The 13,309-nt window shown below is 42.2% G+C and overlaps 1 protein-coding gene across 1 annotated transcript in view; it reads right to left on the minus strand.

The window, feature by feature from the left end:
• Positions 1-13,309, minus strand: part of NPHS1 (NPHS1 adhesion molecule, nephrin) — a 291,924-nt gene that overhangs the window by 99,648 nt on the left and 178,967 nt on the right. Inside the window, exon 15 of the mRNA XM_078653831.1 lies at positions 6,061-6,201. Coding sequence (XP_078509957.1) covers positions 6,061-6,201 — 141 coding nt within the window. The remainder of the gene's footprint in view (positions 1-6,060; positions 6,202-13,309) is intronic.

A 13,309-nucleotide genomic window follows, 5' to 3' on the forward strand; every position in this document is an offset into this window, starting at 1 on the left:
TGGGAACGCCCCCAGCAACACCCATTGCACTCCCCTTTAATGCAGAAAACTGCATTAAAGGTGACAATATATATGAGGCAGCATTAAGCCAAGAAATATGGCTTAGTGCTGCCTCGTAAATATGGAACAGGCTCCTGAGCAGGCGACAGGAGCCTCATAAATGAGGCCCTGTGTTTTCACCTTCTTTTCTAAAGGGAACTATGCCCGTGTATCTGTCATAATAGTTCATAATCATTTTGCCCGAATATCATGGGGCATCCTCAAGTGTAAAATCATAGAGCTGGAGATATTTTAGGCCACATTTGTTATTTTCCAAATCAAGGACAATGGAGATGAGATCTGCAGGCAGAGCATATTTAGTTGAGGCTCTTTTAATTATTAAGTGAGTGCAAAAATACAGGCTAAAACTCAGTTCCAAAGGTTTGAATACCTCATTTATCTAGGAAAAAGATATAATTTATAGGTCCTATGCAGTACTTTTATCAAAGCTATTTGGAGGGCCTCCGCATATAAGTAATATATCACTTTTCCTGTAAGCATCTGTTCATGGCATTTAGTGCTGTAGATTCACATGCTCTGTGTAATCCTGCCATCTAGTGATGGGATTGGACGTTTGCATCTTGTTTTTTTCAAAGAAGTCTCTTGAGTCATGAGGGACTACTTCCTTAGTTGGCAATGCGCATGGGCACCAGCTCCATTGATTGGAAAGTTTGCTGACCCTGCAAGAAGTTATTATATACGAAGAGCTTAAATATATTAATGAAGTATACAACTGGAACAACCAAAGGCTTACAGGTAGGCAATTGGGCACATGTGAATCTACACACTGTGAATTGATGCTTTCAGGGTAAATAACGTATTCCGCACGTAGCCTGTGTGGCTGTAGTTAAACATATTCTACATAGACAGTTACGCAGTACTCCCCTAACTGATCATAAGCCAGTGGATGGTACGGAAGATTGAAACTTAGACAAGTCTGACCAGATCTAGCTTGTTGATTGGTAATGATTGGTAAATGTGTGTTGAGTGGACCATATAGCTGCCTTACAAATCTCAGCTATGGGGCTAGTACCAAAGGAAGCTTACCTGTGGAATGTGGCCTAGGCAGGGCAGGCCAAGTACTTTTAGCCTTAATGTGGTAGGTTTGGATGCATTGGACAGTCCATCTGGCGATATCCATCAGATCATGTCCACATTTGACAAATCATGTCCTTTGTGAAATTTGGCCAAAGCAACACAAAGTAGCTGTGTTTTGCTAAGGGGTTTTGCTCTGTCAATGTAGTACTTGAGGGCATGCTTGTGTCAAGGGTGTGAAGGGTCCTCTCTGCTACCAAGTCTAGCTCAGGGGAAAATACAGGGAGTTATATGGTCTGGCTGAGGTGGAAGGGGGACACCACCTTCTGAAGAAATCTAAGTTAGTCCTCAGAACCACCCTGCCATTATGAACATTGAAGAAGAGCTGCTCTAAAGTGAGGGGCAGCAGCTTGCTAACTCGTCTTAATTATGTAATAGTGACAAGGAAGGCGACCTTCTAACAGAGGAACTGTAAGGGGGACAAGTGTAGTGGTTCAAAAAGAGGGCCCAAGAGTCTGTTAAGGATAACATTAACGTTCCAGATTGGGGCAGGGGGATCTCTGGGTGTGGTAGCACCTTTGAGTACTTCTTTAATGCCTTGATGATAGGAATTTTTAATAAAGAAAAGTTTTGTCTTTTCTGCATGTATGCTGTAATAGCAGCTAAGTGAAGGTGTATGAAAGTGTAAGCTAGGACTTATTTGTGTAGGTGGATGAGTTAACTGATTATATCCTAAACTACAGATTTAAGGGGATCCAGGTCCTTGAAAATGCAGTTACCGGCAAATCTTTTTCACTTGGCAGCATAACAGGTTTGCGTAGTGGGTTGCGTGCTTCCTTCAACGTGGTCATGCATCCTTCAGGGAGATTGAAATAACCAAGCTCTAGGACCACAGAAGCCAAATTGCTAGATCGAGCTGCCTAGAGTTGGGGTGCCTAATTCTGCCTTGCTTCTGAGTGAGAAGGACCAGTCTGCTGGGGAGATTCTCTTGGGGAATATTGAATATCTTGAGGAGGGTCAAGAACCAGGACTGGCTGGCCCACGTAGGAGCCACGAGAATGAGAGTGAGGATTATTTTCTGAAGCTTCAGGACCAAATACAGAAGGCATGATAAAGAAGGAGGGGGAGAGGAGGAAAAGCGTAAATACAGATCCCTGACCAATGTATCCATATAGCATTTCCCATGGACTGTGGGTGTGAGAACGTGGAGGCGAAGTTTTGTCATTTTTTGTTTTGGGCAGAGGCAAAGAGGTCAACCTCTGGTACCCCTCCCCCTAATGGCAGGAGTACAGTCATAGGACTTGTGGTTTGAACTCCAACTTGTGGACTTGTTACTGCATCCTTCTGACCACATCTGCAATGTCATTGTCCACTCCCAAAAGATACCTTTGCCGTGAGCTGTATCCGATGATTTATCACCCAGTGCCACATGCTCTGCACCACCGTTGACAACTTCAGTGAGTGTGGGCTGCCCTGCTTTTGGAGATAGTACATGCGGGTCCTGTTGTCTGTCTTTATGATGATTACTTTGTGCTGAATCTCATGAAAGAAGTTCTTGAGATTGAGCTAGAGGGTCAGGAGATCAAGGTAATGTATGTGGAAACCCCTCTGATGCTGTGCCCACTTGCCCTGATCAATTAGTAGTTGAAGATACACTCCCTGTCCTGATAGTGAGGTGTACATGGTGAAGATCACCTGCAGAACAGGGTCAGAGAAGGTATGGCCCTGCATCAGATTGTGCTGCTCCACCAGTGCGGAGAGCGATGGGTTCCAGCTGGTATCAGCACTACATCTTCAAGTGACCCTCCAATTTTGACTATTGTTCTGTTGGAGCAGGTAAATGTGCAGCCTGGCATGGGGGACTATGGGTATGTATGAGGTCATCATCCCACGGAGGCATATAACTGCTCTGACTGTGAGTTGGTGATCTGGCTGAAAAAGATGCAGTATCTGTTGAATTGCTTGCACCTTGGCTTCACTGTGGTAGGTCTTGCTGTGACTGTATAGAGAACGGCCCCCAAGAAGGGCTGGATCTGAAGGGGCTGGAGGTGGGACTTGGCGACATTTATGGCAAACTCCAACCTGTGGAGGAGGGATATAGTGGCTTGGGTGTGTTCTTGTCTGCACCTTTGTTCAGCCAATATTAACATGTGAGTGCCCCCCCTCCACCCTTTTGAGATGGGCCGCTACTACAGCTAGGCATTTAGTTAAGACCACTGGAGGCTATGGTGACACCAAATGGCAACCCATTTGAATTGCTAACATTGACCGCTTTCCATGAAACATAGTGTTTGGTGATAAGTAGATTGGATGAATATATGTTAGTAGGCAACATTCAGATCGAGTGCGGTCTTGAAGTCGCTTTGCTGCAGCATTAGGATGACATCTTTCAGAGTGACCATGTGGAGATGTTCTGAGTAGATGCACGTATTGAGAGACCTGAGGTTTAGATTTGGCCCTAAGGTTCCATCTTTTTGAGGGATAAGGAAGTATAGGGAGTAGACCCTCTTGCCTTGGTATGGTAGTGTTACTGGCTCTATGGCCCCTTTGGAGATGAGCAACTGAACCTCCACTTGAAGAAAGTACTGGTGTTCGGGACTGGGTGCATTTGCAGGGTGGAATGTTTGGAGTCATTGAGGTAAGCTTGAAGCAGTAGCTGTGCTCTATGATGGAGAGATACCCCCTGATAAGAGGTGATCTCTTTCCAGCGAGAAAGAAGCCTCCCCTCAACAGGTGTTGTGTGATTAGGGGAGGTGAAGGGAGTCACTGCTTTGCCTAAGCCTCCTTTGCCCGTATCCCTTGACCCCTGCAGTTGATGTCTCTGTAGGCCCTTCTAGAGTAGCCCAACTGACTGATGGTGGTAGGTCGTCTGCTGTTGCAGCTGATAGGACAACATTGATCCAGTGGGATTATTTCAAATCATACCATGTGTCAAGGATCACAGGTAGTATGTATAAATCAAGGAAAACAGTTGATGTGAGTAATCTTTCAATTATACAGACAATAGTTTGAAATAAACACCGGGCCTCTACATATCACTTGAATTCATTATTTATATCAGTGAGTCCCAAACTGTAGGTCACAACCCTCAGACATTTGTTAGGTCATAAAAGTTGAAGCAATATGTAAAAATGCCTTTAAATTCTGTATTTATCTTGTTACGTTTGCTGCCCTTCAAAGACAGAGTTCAAAGATCAGGCTTTGTCTTCTGACAACTTGCTGATTTTTTAAATTGGGGACTGGGGTTTGCTAACTCCTCTCACTCAGAGAAAGAAAAGGAAAGAGAATTATGTGACAATCTTATTGGGAACAGACATTGTGAATGGAAAAAGTGTAGGATGTCATTTTGTGTAAAAAAATGTATATACCAGTAAATGTGCTGTACACATTCGGCAGGTAAGCAAACCTAAAGCATATTTTTGTAATTGTGAAGTGTGATGGAAGCAAATACTTTAATAGGATCAAAACAAATCAAGACACTTGGCTTGGTGATTCACAAATGATACATTTTCACTGAAACCTGATTTCCATACATTATCATTTGGGTACAATAATGTTTTATCAGTAAAACTGTATGTCTGCAAATTTAGTTGCCATTCCACTGGAAAAAGACTGTCTATAAATGACAGTCCGCTCCCACACTTCAACTAAAGCTAGGTGGGTCACAAAAGTTTGTCCTTTTAAAAAGTGAGTTGTGGTTCTTAAAAGTTTGGGAAGCACTAATTTGTATGAATATCCAAACAGGCGTATTGGAAAATGACTTAAGGGCAGACGTCGCAATGCTCAAAGAAATGAACCATATACATATACAAAAATACATCAAAACACTGAAAATCCACCTATAGCAACAATTCAACTATTAGACACAGTCCATCCTGCAATCTAGTAATTTAGTGTTATTAATATGAGAAGATCGTGAATATGCTTAGGGTGTAATTTCAGCGTCTTAACCCTAAATAATATATGTCAGGTCTCTTCAGGATGTGGGTATATGTCTTAGGCACCTAGAATAAATATTAAAGAGGGCCCTAATTACAATGTGGTGTCAATGGCAATTCTCATGAATCAAGCAGCAGTCATCATAGTCAGTAATGCTACAAGAGACCATCATTTCCATCTAATGTCTGAGAAGCTCTGTATGCGGTGTACTTCGAGTGGGTATTTGAGTGGGTCTTTTGCACTGTTAGGAGCCTGGTCAGTACATATCTGATCAATAGGGGAAAAAACAATCTAACAATGGAGCAGGTGCCCATGTGCATTGACAACTAAGGGAGGAGTCACTATGCCTTCCGAATCAAAAGACATCTTAGAAGAAAACCATGTTGCAAATGCCCAAGCCCAACATTAGATGGCGGGAGTATGCAGAGCATGTGCATCTACAGCCACACATGCCAGTAACATTACTTTAGGCTGGTACACTTTCTGCTGTCACAATCTATTAATTCATCTGAAAAACATATATGAAGAGTGGAAACAGCCCTCAACTTCAGACTTAGGGAGAAGGATCTACTCGTCTGGAAATAATCCAGAAGATGTAATCTTTTCCCCAAAAATATAGATTTTCTGTTAACACTTGCTATTCGGAGAATATTATGCAATATACACCCTGTACTTAGCGAGTCTATTTACGGCTACTGGTGGTGGTATAGATTCCTTGACACATCTCCCGTAGCAATGGCCTACAGATAATATATGGCCGATAACACTAAAGGATATGAAAAGGTTTGCAATCATCTTGAGAGGAGAATTTGGAAAATCTGCATTTATTTTAAGAGTGAGTGTTCTAGGAAATGTCCATGATTGTTAAGAATATTATACTCTTTGAAGAAGTGTGTTCCCGCTGAGCTTCCGTATCTGGGTGGCTTTCTGCAATGCTTATAGCTTTTAGTTTTGAGTTGGGGGAAAGATGAGTGAATTCCAGCCACTAATTCTTTGCACAGTACCATGGTACTTGGGCTAACACATTACAAACCCCTTGTGACTTACATTGGACATCCAGTTTGATTACAGTCTGGTTTTCGCCCTCTTCATTTTTGCAGTGAATCTTATAGTCACCAGCATCTGCTCGTGTCAGGTTCCAGACCTCCAGTGTTCCTCCATCTCGCAGGTGGTGGCGTGGTGCTCCCTCTACAAAAAGAGGGACCAGGTCAAGATTTGAGCAATCAAAAATCAAATAAATCTACTCATGTTAGGGACTTGCCAAACATTCACATGTATTGTTTTCACTATTGAATCAACAATATATGTATCCTTTACTCTCTCATAACATGACTTGTACAATCTGCATACCTACCAACATTTGCAAGCTGAATTTATTATGCATAAAAGTCACCCATTTTACTGTGAAAGATATTTTACAGTCCAATCCTTCGAAAGAAATTGAAGACCTAGTTATTCAATCTGTGATAGATGATCACCCTCAAAATTATTGGATTGCAGTGTCCTTCGACTGCAAAGAAGCCTTGACGATAATGCATTTTATAAATAATACATGACAGAGGTTGCAATAAATTCATTTTAGGTTGGGAAACTCAAAGTTGCTGCGAGTGCAAGACAATCCTATTCACGCGATAGCAAACTTTAGTACAAATTTGCCCTAAAGGATTACAGGAAGAGAATTATTGACCACAAAAGAACCCACCTAGAGGAGAAAATGAATAAAGCTCAAGGCTCATCTAGAGAAATTTTTAATACTGTCAGAACCTTCACTAACCCTCAGGCCCTTACACAACAATTCCCGGTGACCCTCTGTGATCGCCTGTCTGATTATTTTGAAAACAAAATTGCAACAATCTACGACTCCTTTCCCAACAAGACATGCTTAGACACTCCCAATACACACAGAGCACAGGCTGAGCCCGTCCACACCCTCACGAAATTTGACACAATTCCCCGGGATCGCTCCCTGGCGGAATTATTAAAGTGTAAATCTGGCTCCCCCACAGACCCCTGGCCAGCCAAATAGTACAAATCCCTGGCGCCCCTGCTCAACCCCGTTCTCAATGACATCTGGAACGACTCCCTGCAGACAGGCATCTACCCCGAATCCTGGAAGCACGCTCGATTGGTTCCCATCCTTAAAAAGCCCAATGCAGAACCTAACGAACCAGCCAACTACAGTCCCATCTCTCTGCTCCCCGCACCTCCCAAAGTGCTTGAAAAGCTAGTCCAACAGCAACTGGCCAAATTCTTTGAAGCCCATGGTACTTTTCACGACTCACAGCACGGGTTCAGACCCGGATACAGTACCGAGTCAGCACTCATTGAGATGGCAGACTCAGTGCGGTGGAAAATGGATGAGGGATTTGACACCGTCTCCAACCCCGTCCTGCTCGAGCGTCTCCACGCAAAAGGAATCCAAGGCAAGGCGTTGGAATGGATTGCGTCCTTCCTCTCAAATCGGACACAGGCCGTGTTCACCCCCCCCCCGTTTACCTCCAACAGCCTACCGCTCAGGTGGGGAGTCCCTCAGGGCTCCTCCCTGAGTCCCCTTCTGTTTAATGTTTACTTCTCCCCTCTGGCGGATATTATCGCCCAGTCAGGAATCAAGGCCACATCATATGCTGACGACATTCAGTTTCTGTTTTCCTATGACAGCGTCTCCCAGACCACTTTCGATCCCTTAAAAGATTGCCTCCGCAACATTGCCCGCTGGATGGACAGCAACTTCCTCCGGCTAAATGCCGGAAAAACCGAAGTCCTCTTCTTTCAGCAGCCCTCGCCACTGGATTCCAACCTTTGGTGGCCCCTGGACCTAAGTGCAGCCCCCATACCCAAGGACTCTGTCAAAAATCTTGGAGTCAGATGGGACTCTAGCCTTACATTTCAGTCCCAAGTCCAGACGGTGTCCGCAGCATGCTTCTCCAAAATCAGGATGGTGAAAAAATGTATCAATTTTCTTCCCAGCGATATGAGGAAAACAATTGTTCAAGCTTTAATCATGTCACATCCAGACTATGCCAACAGCCTGTACATAGGTCTGTCTTCTGGCCTACTCCACCGTCTCCAGACAGTCCAAAATGCCGCAGTCCGCCTGGTCTGTGGCATCTCCCTACGAGAGCATATCTCTCCCTACCGGAAAAAACTACATTGGCTGCCAGTCCAAAAAAGAGCAGAATTCAAAGCCCTCACATTCGCCCATAGGGCAAAAAAAGGAAAGGGCTCTGCATATCTTGTCTCCTGCCTCCGCCCCTACAGTAATGCTCGCCTTCTCCGTTCTAGCTCTAAACATCTCCTCGCCACACCTAGATTAAAAAAAACACGCTCTGGAGGGAAAACCTTCCAAGTCTCCGCTTCCTCTCATTGGAACAGACTTCCCATCTCCATTCGGATGATACAGGAAGAACTCCCCTTCCGTAGAGCGCTCAAAACCTTCCTTTTCTGCTAAAAACTTCTTCCCAGTTTCTGATCCAGCTTAGTATACCCAGAAGCGCCGGGACACCCCGTTGGTGTAGCTGTGCGCTATATAAAATTCACAAAATAAATAAATAAATTGTTTTTCAAAATATGGTACAATATGTTTGAAGTGAAGAAAAAATAAGGGTCTCATTCCGATGTTGGTCGAACAAGCGTCCGACCAACATCACGATGAAAGTGAAACCGCCAGACTAGAAGTCGGCGGTTCCACTCCCAGTTTTCCGATGCGACCGTCAGCACACGGGCGGAAATATGCTTTTTCCTATTGCAGCTTGTTCCACGGCCTGAAAAAGGGCAGCAGCACCAGCTGCAATTGGAAAAGGCAAATTGTACACTTTCAAGCCTGTTTGTGCCCAGCACCATGTTATGCCTGGCACATTGTGCATGCATGCTCTGCCCCCCAGTCCACATAGCGGAGGCTTGGGGGGGGCTACTAGGAGCCTCAAAGTCCCTTTCCATCTGCCTTTTCATGGCAGTTGGACTGCCATGAAAAGGCGGAGAAAAAGGGCATTGTAATCCCTACGGCAGTGCCTGAGCAGGCACCGCCCCTATTGTAGGGATTACTGTCCACTCGCTGCACCGATGGGAAAAGCACCGGTCGGTTTCCCCGCCCAGTGCCTACTGCTCATGTAAATGTCAGTGGGCCCGCCACCGACAGCATGTTGGTGGCAGGACCACCGACATTGGATTAAGCCCCTAAGTGTTAAAGTGCAAATACACTTCTACCATACATGTAAACTCATGTACTGTACACAGGCAACTTTTACACATGATTAACTGGTTATACAGAGGAATGACATGGAATTCACAAAGAATTCCAGAAGTACTCCTGGGAATCTGTAACTGACTAGAGATCTGAAAACCTTAGTGAATTCCATGATAGTTGCAGTTTTATGTCAAATGTGAATTTAAACTAATACGAATACATTTTGAACTTTGTTTAGTTGATATGGCTGTAAAGGTTTCCATTTTGGAATGATTAATTAAAACATAAATATTCTGTAAACATTAAAATTAGGATTCTTTATTATTGGTTAAAACAGAAGGACTGGTTTGGAGGTGAAATGTGGCAATATTAACTATTTGCAATTTTAAAAATTGTGACTTTGAAAATACTGCCTGATTAGAAATAAAATTAAAATAGATTTAAAAAAATAAAAAAATAAAATGCATACGTAGATAGAACTTTAATGTCAATATCTATATAAATAAAAATGTAACTGTTCGTTCAAAATCTCAAATCTCCGAAAGTTATTCACCGATTGCTTTGAAATTTTGACACAACATTGAATACGCGCGTGTTTTTAATCGAAAGCACAAACAGACACATAAAAATGTCAATGTGCATTTGATAAAAATCTTAAATCTACGAAAGTTCTTCACAGATTGATTTGAAATTTTGACACAACGTTGCATTCGAATACGCAAGTGTTTTTATATACACAACGTTGGATTAGAATACATGCGTGTCAAATACGCGCATGTTTTTAATCTAAAGGACAAACAGACCCTATCGATTGGGTTGTTGCGCACCAACTACAATAGACGCATAGAGACAATAGTCTACATATATTAGGATGGACAGTTGGTGTCAAGATGGCAGACCGGGAAGTGGGTGGAGGGAGGGGGGAGGAGTTGGTTCACTTTGCAACATTAGCGCGTGTTTATATATACACAACCTTGGTTTTGAATACATGCATGTCCAATACGTGCGTGTTTTTAATCAAAAGGCTGAACAGACCCTATCGATTTGGTAGCTGCTCAACAAATACAAGGGACGCATATAGACAATAGTTTACATATATTAGGATGGACAGTTGGTGTCAGGATGGCAGACCGGGAAGTGGGTGGAGGGAGGTGGGAGGTTTTGGTTCACTTTGCAGTCCGAACAGACCCTATTGATTTGGTTGCTGCGCAACAAATACGAGGGACGCATATAGACAATAGTCTACATATATTAGGATGGACAGTTGGTGTCAGGATGGCAGACCTGGAAGTGGGTGGAGGGAGGGGGGAGGAGTTGGTTCACTTTGCAACATTAGCGCGTGTTTATATATACACAATGTTGAATTCGAATACGCACATGTCCAATACACGCGTGTTTTTAATCGAAAGGCAGAACAGACCCTATCGATTTGGTTGCTGCGCAACAAATACAAGGGACGCATATAGACAATAGTCTACATATATTAGGATGGACAGTTGTTGTCAGGATGGCAGACCGGGAAGTGGGTGGAGGGAGGGGGAGGAGTTGGTTCACTTTGCAACCCAAACAGACCCTATTGATTTGGTTGCTGCGCAACAAATACAAAGGACGCATATAGACAATAGTCTACATATATTAGGATGGACAAAAACATATTGTATACCCACAAGCATTGTGAACTTAAACATATTAGAAACATGCGCTTACTCTTTTCTTTCTCTTCCATTTAACCAGACTGAGCCACAGCAACGCGTGGCCGTGTACAGCTAGACAGTTATATAGAGAAATGAATAGTAACAACAAGAAGCCGCTACAAATCCCTATCTGGGACTATATAGACATCAGGGCGTACAAAGACGCTTACCAGGGAGGTGTTGTTTTAACATGATACAAATTTATCTAAAACTGTAACATTTATTAAGATACTGTTTAAGATATGGGAAAGAAATAAAGATCAATTGAAAAATGCAGTGCCATGTGATATGGAAATAAGGAAACTCAAGATGATTGTACGTTTGCATACGTTTATTCCCATTCGAGCACTTGATTAATACATACACTTGTAAACTTTGAGCCTTCTTACACTGCACTTTAATCTGTAACTCATGCTTAACGTTACACAATGTTTTGAAGTGAGAGTTACGTATTTGTAAATTATGTTTATTTTAATAGGATAAAAGGGAAAATTTTAAATTGTTGATGTTGCTGATAATAATGATGGCAGTTTTATGTTTTTTTTACTTAACCTCAGTTTCATAAATGAAAGGTGTCTGAATGTAATGTTAAAAAAATATTTTTAGAATACTAACAGTAACCATAATAATTCCATTTAAATTATGCGTAATGTAATGAAGATTCACAATAGACATTTTTTAAAACACAAAATGTCTCTTACTGAAAAGTAAATGTATAGGTAACAAAAAAAATATGCAACAATGTAAAATGGAAATACGTACAAAACTAAACTGGAGTAAAGGAATTAAAAACATTGTGTATAGAGTTGCAGTAAGTCCCAAAATAATTGTAGCTCTCAATAAAGGTAAGTTTTAGAAATGGTCGGTCATGGGTAAGGTATATCAGCAATGATGGCACACAGTTATTTGTTAGGGCCCATAGCAGTATATGAACATTAACAACAGTCTAACGGTAATGTATAAATAGTTGAACTATATCTGATTTCCTCTCAATATGAATATTCTCTTATGTTGTAATCTTTGCAGGCAAAGTTGGCAACCAAAGACCTGGATTTCTCTCATCCCTACCTCTTTAAATTGTTCATCACTGCAGAGGAATGTTTACACTTTCTTGAGTGAAAAGGAGCTTGTCTATGACAGCTAAGGCTGTCAAGCTGAAATATGAAGTTCATATCTGCCTCTAATTCTAGCTAAACACACAACCCTAGGAGGATCTACTCTCACACAATGTGCTTAGGAGACCTCATTAAACTTCTGAACAAGTAGGAACATGCTTAAAATATGGGAGATGTTAGTGACCAATTTTTCGTGGACTGATGCGGCTGGTTTTTTAACTTTGTGCACTGTGGTACTGCTATCCTGTCCCAAGTGCATTTGCTCGACCCCTCAAACATGGTAAAGTTGGCTAATCCTCAATTGCCATATTTAACTTTCTACTAAGGCCGTAGTATATGGTGTAGGAAAATACTCCAATGGCATAGAAAATTAGATTTCACTTGTTGACTGCAGCACCTAATGTGCCATTCACTATGCAGACAAGGAAAACATGGCTTCAGGTATACATGTGAAGCCTTGCTTCTGCAGTGTTTAAACCTGCAAGTAGATCTGCCAAAATAAACCGTTTGCCAGGAAGAATACCCCACTTTTACATTTTAAGTAAGTCCTCCCTCAGTAGGCCTGCAACCCACAAAGTAGGGAGCTCTGATATTTAAAAGTGAAACATGTAAGATTATAATGTTTGCATGTTCCTATCATTATTAGCCTCCAAAAGGTATTTTCACTGTTAGGGCTGTAGCTGGTTCTATGAAGAAAAAGCTACTGTATAGTTATTTTTGTATATTTGGTTTGGAATAAGCTACAGAGATGGTTCAACCACTGTTTTTAATATTTATTTAATACTTCTCTACTTAATGTCTCCCTGGCTTCATCTTCTTGTACTCTTCAAGATCTTACAAAGTACAACCTAGTCAAGTAGATGACAGTATCTTCAAGCACAGCCATCTCAGTGTCTTAGGGCAGGACAGTAGAATTCCTCCATTTGATAGATAGTCCACTAAAAGGTACCATAGTTTATCAAATATGTAGCCCCTTTCGTTTAGTTCCCTAGTCAATTTTTCAAAAGCCAGTAAGGCCCAAGGTTTTCCTGGCCATTCCTGTATTATCAGGATAGCTGTAGACTTCTATGTGTATGCAAACGGTTGTTTAGCCACAAGTAACATATTGTAGCTAAGTCTCCAGTCAGATAGGGAAAGATTTGTAATTCCAGTAGAATGAAGGCCCAATAGGAAAAGTCATTGATCTGGTTTTATCAGGTATCCCACCACCTCCACTTATGTGGCTAAGAACCTCTGTTCAAAATATACACACCTGAGAGCAGGTACACACATCCCCCTAACTCCCTGCCCACAACCCCGCCAGC

This window comes from Lissotriton helveticus, chromosome 7, assembly GCF_964261635.1.
Source record: "Lissotriton helveticus chromosome 7, aLisHel1.1, whole genome shotgun sequence".
Lineage (NCBI taxonomy): Eukaryota > Metazoa > Chordata > Amphibia > Caudata > Salamandridae > Lissotriton > Lissotriton helveticus.